General features: G+C 40.2%; 1 protein-coding gene across 1 annotated transcript; it reads left to right on the plus strand.

The window, feature by feature from the left end:
* The first annotated feature begins 1,615 nt into the window (after positions 1–1,615).
* Positions 1,616–13,533, plus strand: LOC134079028 (up-regulator of cell proliferation-like). The gene is made up of 6 exons (XM_062535193.1): positions 1,616–1,775; positions 2,869–3,126; positions 8,497–8,757; positions 9,029–11,835; positions 12,130–12,388; positions 13,502–13,533. Exons 1-6 carry the CDS (start codon positions 1,616–1,618, stop codon positions 13,531–13,533), a joined length of 3,777 nt encoding a protein of 1,258 aa, XP_062391177.1.
* Positions 13,534–13,895: the final 362 nt, after the last annotated feature.

Genomic DNA, 13,895 nt, shown 5'->3' on the forward strand with positions numbered 1-13,895 from the left:
AAGAAACCTTTCTACTCACAACTACTGAAGCCTACTTCTACTTAACTGTACTCATAACTGAAATAAAATTAGTCAATCTTTGACAGGTTCAAAAAGCACAAACTCTTATTTGCCGCGAGGTAACATCATCTAAGAAAAAACAAGTCGTTCGTACATTGGCATGCAAAAAAATGACGATGGCTCAGTTGAGAATCAAACCCGGGTCTCCAGAGTCGTAACCCTACACTTATCCACTGCACTACTCTCCTCTCCTCTCAAGGAATATGAGAAACTACTAATCTTTGGATAACGTGTTATGGTTGCTAGGTAACGGTAAACAAACTGAAAGATCGTATTTCTTGCTTTTGCTTACAAACGGACGGCTTTACCCGTTCACTGAACAAGGTTTATGGAAATTTAGCACCACTTTACCATCTAAAATATTGTTTTAATAATCCTAACTTGTTAGATTTAGGATTTAGGTTGGCCATCTCCTGCCAAGATGGTCCCGCTATGTTGGATTTCAGGTTTGGGTGCAAATAAGAAAATGCCTCCATTCCACTATTTACACCCGGGTGCAAATAATCACTCCGCAAGTAAGGCAATACAATAATCCCTTCATAAATTATGCTGTGTGATAAGTTTCCTTAGGGAGACAATAGTCTGTTGCACAACCACGCCAAAATCCCACAATCAAAACAGCTGCTTAGGCTACCTGCAGCCAGAAAAAGGCCTGTTTAGAAATGCAAGAGGCCAAACTGAAACCAAGGCAGTACCACGACTCAAGAACGTTCCCCTATCGAATAACACCGTATCCCGTTGGATCAACGATATGTCTGTTAATATAACAACAAAATTAACAAAAAAGAGGACAAAATTAAGAAAATAAAAGTAGCCGGTCAGTTCGTTTTGCAGCTGGATGAACTGACAGATGTGAGTGGAGAACCACAGCTCCTGTCCTTAGTGTATTTGGACATAAAGATATATAGCCCATATATAGCAAAGATTGGTTGATTATCTTGATTTCATATTTATTTATTTGATTATATTACATATTTATTTCAAGGTAGGCCTAACACATTATTAATTTTTATGTTTTATGATTTGAGTTAAAGTTAAGAAAATGACTGAAAACATATTCAAATTAAGGAGATGAAATCAAGTTATTTTCATTCAATAATCAGTTATGTTCTGCTTTAGAAGAATCATCAGCACATACAGTATGAGTGAGGGGGTAATGACGGTATTACAAAAAGACTCAGGGGGTACACAAGACAAAACAATTGGGAACCTCTGCTATATGAGACTGAAATTGCATTTGTTTTGAATCAATAGGGTGATTTGGGCCAATAAAGTTTGAATCAATTAAGAAGCATGACCATAACTCTGTAGTGCTCTTTTCCTGCTCTACATTTAAAGGCATGCTATGCAATATTTTCACCTCTACTAGGGTGACCACCGCTAGGACACTTAAAGTTAGGACAAAGGTCCCAAAGTGAGGACACACACGGAATCAAAAGGCACCTATTTATTATAACTTACAGTATATATCCGAATCAGCATTCAGTTTCATTCAAATCAGTGACGATGCGGTACAAAAGTGTGATGATTTCACACAGAATGACCCTTCGCTAGAATGGAGTCGGGTAAAGATGGAGGCAACCTTCTCCTCCACACCGATGGAGTCAGAGCAATGGCTCATGTTGTGTGGGATCCAACCCTCAGCAGGATCTGCATTGATGAACCTGGCATAGACAGTATTCAGTTCCTCTGCAATTTCCACCACCATAGAAAAAGTGGGCCATTTTTGGGCCTGAAACTGCCTGCAGTTAGCCTGACCAGCCTGGGAACTCGCCGTAGGCATGGCTCAGTCGGATAGGTGGGATAAGCAGTTGTCTTTCAAATTCCCTCTCCGCAATTAACGCTGAACGAATCATCATCTTGTTTTCAAGTAGCAGGATGCGTAACCTTCCCTCTCCACGCAATAGGATAACGCTAAACGAATCACCTTCTTGTTTTCAAGTAGCAGGAGCCATCGCAACTTCTGGTCACATGTCAGTCACCATTATGTTAAGCCCACCCATCGACTCTATACACGATGTGATTGGTCAGGTCATTCTTCCGTTTCTCAACTCCTAAGCTCAATGGAGCGTTGCTACACTGTCCCGGCAGCCAAATTAGATTTGCTGCCGCTAGGGGCATCTAGATTTCAAGGCTAGCCTGCAGTTTTAGACAAAAAAGTTCACACCTGACTCAATTCCTCAAAATCTTTCCCAAACTGATCTACAACTGAACAACCAAATCAGTCATGTGTAAATGAGGAATGCCTCACCTAACACATATAGATTAAGAATCTCTCTGTAATGTGGCTGTAATATGATAATTTCTCGCTTTATCATTCATTTTACAGACTCAGTCCAGTGTATCCAGCCAAAAAGGTACAGTTTGTCATTTTTTGATAACAAATAGAATAGATTTACAACATGAAATGAAAATTAACCTATTAAAGTGACTGTAGGCGCCAGATGTCTATCATGTATATGAGTTTTAAATGTAATGCTAACATATTTTGGTGTTTTCTAATTTAATTTTGTATAATTTACTGTAACTTTACATAGTGTACACTGTAAGTACATGTATAAAAAGGTGTATGTCACTCTAAGAACAATAGAATTAGATGAGTCCCACATCTCAGAATACAGTATACTGTATTATAAAGTTATGATACCAGGATGCAATTCATTTATTACAATAAACATTCAAAAGACAACTGGAAGACAATACTTTGTAGGAACACGCGTCAACTATAAGACTCCACTTTGGATTTGTTTATTAGAAACGGAGCTACAGTGACCTTAGGCCTAACCATATATCTTTTTACATTTTCAGGTTCACCTGGAAAGATCCAGTTCTCAGTGGGGCCAGACTCCGTGTCTTTGAAATGGCCCCCACCAGAGGGCGCTACTGCCCATCAATTCTACAAAGTCACCTGGACTAGTCCAGGCCAAGCGCCACGCAGCATCCCGGTGCAGTGTTTATTGGCACAGGTGACAGGACTGCTTCCAGGACACAGGTACGACTTCACTGTGGCCACCGCCAGTGAAGATGGATCCGAGAGCACATACTTGCAAGGACATGTACAGACAGGTAATGTATCTGAGAAAGATGTTCATATGACCTCTTTGTATGATTCAAAGTCACTGAAGCTCTGGTACGTGGGGCCTTTGCGAGAATGTTGTCTGTTTTGAGACCAGGGTCTGTATTCACAAAGAATTGTAAGGCTAAAAGTTGTTCCAAACTGGCACCCCATTACTGTAATCATACACACACATACAGCCTATCCCCCATCAGGGGTGGTGCTAGGGTGTTGCTTGCTGTTGCTATAGCAGTATCAAGATTTGGCTTAGCAACACCGAAGGAACATAAGGGTACCAGAGGAGCGAAAGAACAAATTACATAAAAGAATGAAGAGCAAAGATTCTAGAGTGCATGGATATGATGGAAAAACTTGTTGAAGAAGTGCTTTGTCAAGTTTAAGTCTGTTGAGTTCCTGGTGTGTAAAAAAATAATTAATCAATTATCGATAATAATAATAATAATAATAATAATAATAATAATAATAATAATAATAATAATAATCTTTATTTATAGACATTGTGTTATAAAGTGATTTACATAATATAAAAGAATAAACTGAACAAAAACAAAACAAAAATTTAAAATCTAAAAACACTATAAATCACATATCAATGTTGGCAAGAATAAAGGAAATGTATGTTTTTTTTTTTATTTTTTTAAATAACAAAATACTGACAAAACAGAAGACAAAGACAAAACAGGAAATAAAACTTGAATAAAATGGTATAGGTGAGTTTTAAGGAGAGATTTAAAAGGTTGCAGAATCAGCTAACCTTATTTCTGAATTCCAGAATTTTGGGGCTAACACAGAAAAATATCGGTTCTCTTTAGTCTGACCTGTGCTGCAGGTTCAAGGTTCAAGGTGGACATCATCTACCAGCAGCTTCAGCTGTCTTGCACTCCCTCCTCTCCCATGCTACACCACGTCTCACCACGTCTTCCCACCTTATGCCATAAAATGGCCACCGTAATAAATAAGACTGTGGAGAGTGAAGTGGTGCCTACCAGCTTTAAAACGGCTGCAGTCAACTCAACCCTCAAAAAAACAGGGACTTTGACCCCAACTACCCAATCTCCGATCTCCCTTTCCTCAGTAAATCTGAGAGTGGCTGCCCAGCTCTTCAGTCACATGTCCCATCTACAGTACATGTAGGGGTGGCGAAAACTTCACATTTTCTTGACCGACCACCGAGCCTCTTTAGCCGGTTGGAGCCGGTTAACCAATAACGATTAGTTTAAAATATGCTACGCTATTTGAAATACCATAATTTCCCGACTATTAGCCGCATCTTATACATTGATTTTGCAAAATTTCTTCAGCTATGAGGTTAATACAGGGGCGCAGTTAATATGGTGTTCATATGGTTTTGTTTCTTTTAACTTGCATAAAACACTGTCCTGCGGCTTATACACAATGCGGCTTATATGCAGGAAATTACTGTAACAGCCACGCAATTTCGCAACTCTGTCTCCCACTCACACATACAGCCCCGGCACCGCCCTTTCGCTCACGTCACTTTTTTTAAAATCCCCTACAGGGTTAAACATGAGTCCCGCAAACCAAGGAGCTTGCAAGTAAGCGGAGGACAAATGGCTCCTTCGTTTCAAAATGGTTTGGGTACAAGGTGATCGCGTTGAAAATAAAGGCATTTGTCTAGCGTTAAAAGATCATTTGAAACTGAAATTGCTGCGGCTCATTTAAGAAATGACAGCTCCGAGGAGACGCTGCTTAGTTTAAGGAAGTGCTAACAATAATAAAGAAAGATGATGATCATTATCCTTTACCACTACCTTTTTAGATAATAAAAATACAAAATGCGTACTACAAAAGTAGTCATATTTTGACATGTATCTCAGCTGACAGCTCATGTATGTGTAGGCCAGAATATTCTGAATCTGGCAATATAAGAACCATGGTGGAGGGGGGCTTTGGGGCTGAGCAATTTACAGAAATATGTGGCTATGGCTATGGCTATGGTTATTTAGCAGACGCCTTTGTCCAAAGCGACATACAAATAAATAACAATACAAATTAAATTAACAGTGAACAATTACAAACTAGGGAGAATAGTAATATTATCAGTAAAACAATAATTTTAAGCACTAACCTAATGAGAAATAAAACAGTGAAATGAGAATAGCAATCAAATAAGTCACTCAGTTAATTATATATAATAATAATAACTAAAGCATGGTATGGCTAAATTTAAGGACAATAGCAAAATAAATTTCAAATTCTATCAATAGACAAATTATAACAAAACAATACATTATACAAACCATAACACATCACAAACTCAAAGGACTAAGTGCATATTAAATAAATATGCCTTAAGACCCCTCTTAAAAGATCCAAAGCTGTTGCTGGAACGGAGAGCACTGGGCAACTCATTCCACCAACACGGAACCACTGAAGAATAGGATCTACAATTTGACCTAGCATGTATGGTTGGTCGACATAATAGACGCTCCTCAGAAGATCGCAATGGGCGGTTGGGAATGTACATCGTGATTAAAGAACTGAAGTAGCTGGGAGCAGATCCAGTCAGTGTCCTATAGGCCAGAGTGAGAGATTTAAATTTAATTCTGGCTACTATAGGGAGCCAGTGGAGAGTAACTAGGAGAGGGGTTACATGTGTCCTCTTTGGCTGATTGAAGACCAGTCGTGCTGCAGCATTCTGAATCAACTGTAGTGGTCTTAATACACAAGCAGGTAGGCCAGCTAACAGAGAATTACAGTAGTCCAGCTTGGAGATAACCATTGCCTGTACAAGAAGCTGAGTGGAATCTTGTGTCAGATAAGGTCTGATCTTCCTAATGTTGTACAGGGTATACCGACATGACTTTGCAATTGAGGCAACATGCTCAGAGAAAGTAAGTTGGTCATCAATTATGACACCCAAGTTACGTGCCGATCTGGTTGGAGTCAGTGAGGATGAATCAAGCTGGATATTGATCTGTTGGGGAATAGCTGTTTTTGCTGGAAACACCAAGAGCTCATTTCTGTATGTGCCTTACAGAAATAAATAAATGAATGGCTATTTTTATTTAGTGATAAAAAATGACATTTCTACAAGCCTTTTTACTGCATTGCAATGAATAAAGTAAAAGCAAAAACATGTTTCTTTGTCAAACTAATTGGGTTGCAATATGAGTCTTGAATTGGATACCATGCAGGAATTTCCTAGGATCTCAAAACCAGGGCACGTATTCACAAAGAATTTTAGGGCTAAAAGTGGCTCCTAACTGGCGAATTTAGGAGAAACTCCTAAAAATAATGGGCGTGTCACTCCTAACTTTAGGACTCCTAATTTTTCTCACTAAAAGTAATTCACAAAGCATTTTAAGCCTAAAAATAGCTCCTAAGTCTAGGACAGCTTAAAAGAAGTCGAGAGGACTCCTAACTCAGTAAGACCTATGCACAAACCGCTTTTAGTGGCATTTCACGTCGCGATGTAGTGAAATGACCGTGCGGTTACAGGAGAGGTCATGCGAGGGAATCGTTGTGCATTGCAACTAAGAGATGCAATAACGCCACCGACAATCAAAAAACCACCACTGCATGTAAACTAAATGTAACGTGTCTTTGTAGGGCTAAATCAAATTAAATTGTTTATCCTCTTCGCGAATGTAGGCTACGTGCTTTCATACAGATTCATGTAAACCATGTTGCAAATATAGGCTACTGCTCCAGTCCGTGTTTCATTATGCTCCTAGGCTATTTGCTTTAGCCTACTCTTTATTAATTTAGGCTATACCCATTTATTCATCATCTTCCATCCTTCACAGTCCGACATAGCGCACGCATTCTCACCAGCTAAGACCTGACACCTGTCACTCAACTCGTCATCGTAGGGGAGGTTTTTGCCATCATTCCCGCGTTATAATCACCAGCCAATCAAGGTGGTCACTTTCATCAAGCTCGTGCATGAGTAATGACGTCAACCATAGCAACGAAGACTCACTTTTAGTTTAGGAGTGGGCGTTTCTCCTTACTAAAAGTAGGTCTAAAAGGCTTTGTGAATAACTTTTAAGGGAAAACTCCTAACTAAAATCTTCTAGCGCGATTTAGGAGTACTCTTAGTGGTAAGATAAAATGCTTTGTGAATACGGGCCCAGATAGATAGATACTTTATAAATCCATAAGGGGAAATTCAAGGATTTCACCTGATGGCATTGGAATATGAACATACTTTGCCACAAAAACACAGAAATGCGTGAGGTAAATCAAGCTATATGAAGTTATTATTTTGCGGTCACTTTGTCTGTTTTATAACCCATAAGGATGTACTTGATATTAATTGATAGCTCTTTGTCTCCTCTTTCATCTGACATATTATTTATCTGACATGACGTATTTATCTGATCACGGGTTCACAAGTAATTCAAATATGATGCAATTTGATTTCATTTCATTTTCACACTTAACCATACAGACAAGTGTGTAGCCTCATTGAAAAGCCCCAGTTCTGCTCTTTGGTGCAGTACAGGTCTCATCCCACTACATCTAATAGTTGCAGAGCAATGTAAACAGAGAGGGTTAAAGCGGAGCGAGAGGCGCAAATGTTCAACCATTTCCATGTTCTGTGTTCGCAAAGGGGAGGGTGGGCGAAATCCCCCTTTAAGCAGACCTAGAAAGTAACGTTACATTCGAACTGAACTGCTTGCCAATCTGACTGAGATCGATATCCCACTATGACGTCTTTGCAACACGCCTCTTTAAGCAGACAGGATATATTCGAATTTTGCTTCCATAGAGATGCAGTATGTTGCTCCATCTTGTCAGTAATGAAGGATCTTTGATGTAACACAGAATAGGTGTTTTTGACGCACTTAATGTCAGTCGAGTTCTAAGGGTCAAACATGGTGTGCCCCAGGGATCTGTGCTTGGCCCCCCTCTTTTCACCATTTACACATGCCCCTTGGCCAGATTATCCATCAACACACAACCTTGAGTTATTTGGGGGAAAAACGAGAACACGCACGTATCCTGAATAATTTACACCTGGCTTGACATAGACGCTCCTATTCATCATGGATTGATGTTGGTGAAACGAGTTGAGCAAGGATGACCAGCCAACGCTATGTCAAACCTCGCTTTATCACTTATCTTGGAAGACTTAATCCTATAAGCACTTTTATGCTTTTTTGGCACTTCTGGTTAGATGCAAACTGCATTTCGTTGTCTTTGTATTTGTACTCTGCACAATGACAATAAAGTTGAATCCTATCTAATCTACTCTACTCTAATCTAAGAATGTGTCTAAAATTGTCTAATGTCTTAGTCTAACAAAAGCCAATCATAGTAATCTGCCATCGGCATTACCAAGATGGCTAGAGAGAGGTGAGATTTTTAACTCTAACTCTTCTATCTTGCAGAGATTCCTCCACCAGAGAATCTCAGTGTGGATCTGGGTGCCTCAAGTATTTCTCTTGTATGGACCAAGCCCGACAGAGTTGACCAGGTTTCTTACCTACTGGAGCTCTTCAGAGAACAGATTTGCGTTAATACCATTCACAGTGATGACCCACATCATACTGTCACAGACCTACAAACAGGTCAAGATTATACCATCAAAGTGTCCACTGTGGTGACCAATGGCAAAAGAAGCAAACCAATCTCCAAAACCTTCAGAGTAGGTAAGGAAACGAATGAAGGAAACATACTGAAACATGCCAGAACATGTACTATAGGTTTTCATAGCCTACTGTTAATAAGGATGTGTTATATTGCACATATAGTAGGTACCTATTAGTCTGGCTATCACCATACTATAGCTGCAGGGTGAAATCCAAATCACTGGCAGATCAGGCTGGGTTTACCCAGTCTAGGTGCCTATTGTAAATAAGGGGATGTCTGTCTGTTGATAGTGATAACACCGGTCACTGACACTGCTGTCATCACCCCCAGGCCCTGGTCTTCCTGAGTTCCTGTCTGCTTTGGGTCTGAAGGATCTTTATGGAGGGAAGCTCACACTCAGCTCAGCCCTGGAGATCAACAGTAATACAGTGTCTGACAAACCAGCAGAAAATCTGAAAGAACTACCACAGACATTTCTAAATGGGCTTATGTCGGGCAATATTAATGCTAGAAACATCAGGTGTGTACAGGCTCAGCAGTATGACCATAGTTTCTCTGATGCTAATAATGAATCAGATGCCCTAAATCCTCTAGATCTGATCACTGCACTTTTCCATTGTGCAGATCCTTTCCTCCAACAGGAAATTGTCTCCAAAATGTCTATGTGCCAGTTTGCTGTTCCTTTGGTGTTGCCTAATTGTGGCACCCAACAAAGCATGTTGATGTTGTGGGCTATGAGAGATCTGGTGAAAAAGTTCAGACCTCAATCTGTAGCTAGTGACAAGGCATTTGTTGAGGGCAGGATTGTGGAAAAAGCCATCCCTATGGTGTCTTTCGTTAGACTAGGAGAGAGCAGTTTAGCCAAATCTCAAACTCTGAACAAGCTTCTCAGTAATACGTATCAGCAAAACAATGCATTTGTTCATCATAACATGGAGTGTGGAGATGTGCCCAGGAAAATCTCAGATGGACTAGTTGAAGTGAGCTGGTGGTATCTCCCCTGTGGAAAAAGAAACACAGAGCCAGTAGCTGTGGCCAATCTGAGAGGAGACGGTATGTTGTTTAAGACCCACGTTTCCTTTCTATGCCAAACCTCAGCTGCAGTGTTCATATTCAGTGATGACCTAGAGGGAGACCTAAGCATGTTGACCAACGAAAGGAACAAAGCAAGACTGTTCCTTGTCTCCAGCTCTCAAAGTAAGAACTTCAATTTTGAGACACTCAAAGAAACATGCAGAAAACACAACATCAAAGACAAACATATGATCATAAAGAAGAGGCAGAATGATGCAGAGTTTGTGAAGACCCTTTGTACCTGTGTGAGTGCAGTCATTGAAAAGAAACCAGCCATAATGAGAATGGTGGACATGGCGGATGTTGCTCGTCAGGCTGGTATTCAAGTAGATGAGGACTCCAGCGAGTGTGTGAAGGGCAGAAAATGTGCCGAAGCAATTAGTAATACTATTAAAGACGTTGCAAAATTCAAGGTGGAACAGTTGCCTTTGCATGGACAAATGTGGAAGGAAATCAGCCAAATAGAGGACGAAATGTACAGAATGAAAAAGATAGGCAGAGGCCAAGATGTAAAACAGTATAGAGCTTTTCTTCAGAACAAAGTTAGTGATTTGAGAAAGAAGCAGTACCAGAGAGATGTTTCTGAGGCCATGACCAACTTCACAGAAGGGATATCCCAGTCAAGAGTAGTTCGCCTTTATTTCCTTAAGTGGTTAAAAATTCAGTTGGACAACCTTTGCCATCAGAATTGTGAACAACAGAAAAAGCAGTCTCACAGGATACCAGAGGCCAGTGGAGCATCTGCATCATTAACTGATGAAATGTCCAACTGCACATTGGGTCTTGAGCACTTCCTACGTGAGCTGGGCCAGCTTTATGAGTGTGCTTGGTCCCATCCTGAAAACAAAAGAGCTAAACAGCAAGTCCATCACCTGCCTTCTCTGTGTGCTCAGATGCTGCTGGATGGGTTTCCAATTGAGCTGGTCAATGGAGACACAACAAACATCCCAATGAAGTGGATATCAGAGCTCCTGACTCAGCTCCATCAGCTGGTGAACTCCAAGAGTAGGATCCTGGTCTTGACTGTGCTGGGAGTTCAAGGCACAGGGAAGTCCACCCTCCTCAACACCATGTTTGGAGTGCAGTTTGCAGTCAGCAGTGCAGCATCCACCAGAGGAGCCTTCATGCTGCTGATTAAGGTCTCTGAGGAACTCAAAACTGAGCTCAACTCTGACTTCATCATGGTTATCAACACAGAGGGCTTAAAATCACCTGAGCTGGCCGCAGTAGACTCAAACTACGAACACGACAATGAACTCGCAACACTGGTCATAGGACTCAGTGACATCACCATCATCAACATTTCCATGGAGAACATCACAGAGATGAAGGACATTCTGCAGATTGTGGTCCATGCCTTCTTCACAATGAAGGAGGTTCCGAAGAAGCCCAGATGTGTGTTTGTACATCAGAACATGCCAGACATACCTGCTCATGAGAGCAACAAGAGAGACAGGAAGAAGCTGATGGATCAGCTGGATGAGATGACCCGGGTAGCAGGTAAAATGGAGAGAAAAGAAGGTATCACAAAGTTCTCTGATGTGATGCAACATGATTCTGACAAAGACAACTACTACATCCCTGCACTTTGGAATGGAAGTCAACTGATGGCCCCAGTGAATGCTGGCTACAGTGAAGCTGTCTATGGGCTCAAGAGGAGATTGTTTGACAACATATTCACATCTGATGACATTGAGATGAGTGATGCAACAGAGTTCAACAAGTGGACAAACATCTTGTGGAAGGCCGTGAAATCTGAGAAAGACGTCTTTAATTTCAAGAATAGCATGGTTGCTGACGCTTACAACAAACTACGTGCTGAATTCGATAAATGGGTGTGGTCTTTCCGTTACTCAATGCGTAACTGGCATAGTGAGCAAGAAAAACACATTCCTAAAGATAAGGATCTTTCAACAGCCAAATTGGCAGAAATATTACATGAGGCTGCTGTAACTCTGAACAAAGAAGTGGCGGTGATCGACAAAAACCTTGAAGAGTATTTTGCCAAGAATAACAGCCATACTCTGTTGGTGCAGGAATACAAAGAAGATTTCAGAAACAGCGTCAGACGCCTGAGAAGAGAGACCGAGGTTTCAATAGAACACTCTTTGAAGAGACCCATTAAGACGAGAGAGGGACTCGAAATTATGAAGAAAATTGCATCAGACATAATACAGAGAAAGATTCAAGACCTGCAGGTCAAATGCAGGGCAAATAGAACTTTTCTAACTGATGAAGATCTTGACAGTGAATTTGAGAAGTTATGGGGTGTCATTATATATAACCTGTCAAATAATTTGATACCAGTGCAAGATGTTTGTAAGCGTGTTCTGTCTGTGCTGTTGTTACATTCTAAGGCAAAGACTGGACATGTGATTCCTGAGTCCAGTTTGCAGGAAGGTGGATTGGAAAAATTCACTGTGAAAAAACAGTGGCTTGGAAAAAATCGTAGAAATCAACAGCAGGTCCAGGCTATTTGTGATACTGTCATTGTAGAATGTGAGAGCTTGGTGTCTGGGAAAGTACAGAGAAATGCCTGCTACAAAGATGCAGATATTGGCGACCTCCTGCAAATAATTGCGAGGAGAATGAAAGATCAGGGACTGAGTGAAGAAGGTGAAGACTCTCTGAGATTACATATCTGTGGCCATGCAGTGAGAGAGTTCCAGAAAGTGCACAGCCGCATTGGTGATATGAATGACCATGCAACTCATTTGAAAAGTCTAAAACCTAATCTACAGGCATTGTTCATAAGACAGTACAGGCGTGGTGAGTGTCTTGTTTGACACTCAGTACAGACATTTCTTGTGTAGTAGTAGCATTGTGCATAAGGTGCGGGAAAGTGTTTTGTGCGAATAAAAAAAAAAGCCATGTGATACCTGAATCTGTGTATCAACCACAGTACCAAATAGCCCAATGAACCAGAATCAGATCATGCTTTAATAAAGAAGAAAGAAGAAATGTGTAAAGCCCACCAGTGGCAGAATGTAACCAAGTACAGATACTTCACTATTATACTTAGGTACATTTTCCATATCTGTACTTTACTTAAGCAGAATAAATAGTCAGTGCATACTTTTGACTAATTATCTCTACTCCAATACATTTCTACAATACATTCCGTTATGTTTTATGATCATTTTTTTCCCCGCCAAAATGCCTACCTGGCCGGTACATGTTTATCTCACTAGTGAAGTTGGATTCTAAATGTTAGAACCAATCAGGCTAATCCTGACCATCGGGGAGGATTCCCGGTGTTGCTGTTAACGTTTGGGTTGCCCAGTCAGGAGATATTGTTCAGATTGCCATCATCCCTGATCAAAATGGGCAAGCATATTCAATTTCCCTTTCAGTCCGGTGTCTTTGAATTTTTATTCTTTGAATGATGTGTGTATGATTTAATTATTTGTCATCATGTGCGTGTATACCTAATGATGTAATAGTTAGTGTTGATCACCATGGAAACACTAAGGATTATTATAGCAAAACAGTTGTACTGAAAAAAGATAATGCTCTGCTTGTATTACTGGACTGATTCAGGTTTGCTGATATCAGTTATTCTTTGAATATTCTTTAATTATTCACTTTCCAACTTGTTTGATTAATGTACTGTATGTCATCAACGTCACTGAATGAAATAAAGAGTTGCAACTGCAAAAAAGGTACAGAGTGTTAATAGAGTTCAGTGATAGTCTGTATGTCATACTTTCTCTTGTCTCTTTGTCTCAGCCACAGAAATGGTTGAGACAGAATCTTGGTAACACTTTATAATAAGGGTACATGAATTCTCATGAACTAATGCATGAATTAATGCATGAATTACGCATTAGTTAATCCATTAATATATCATGAATCATTATGACTTAACATGAATTCACTGATTGTCATTAACCCTCATCTTGTCCTTGGGGTCAATTTGACCCCAAGCCATGTTTAACATCATAAAATATATGGTTCACTTTTTTTGTTTTGCTTCAAGTTTCATGACTTTTCCTCATTTGAAGGGTACAACAGAGTAAACATGAAATTTGCACAAAAATATGTTTCCAATGTCCTGCAAAAAAAATAGTTACGTTGGTGGTATTGGGGTCAATTTGACCCCATTTTTATGAAACATGATGAA

This window comes from Sardina pilchardus, chromosome 4 (genome assembly GCF_963854185.1).
Source record: "Sardina pilchardus chromosome 4, fSarPil1.1, whole genome shotgun sequence".
Classification (NCBI taxonomy): domain Eukaryota; kingdom Metazoa; phylum Chordata; class Actinopteri; order Clupeiformes; family Clupeidae; genus Sardina; species Sardina pilchardus.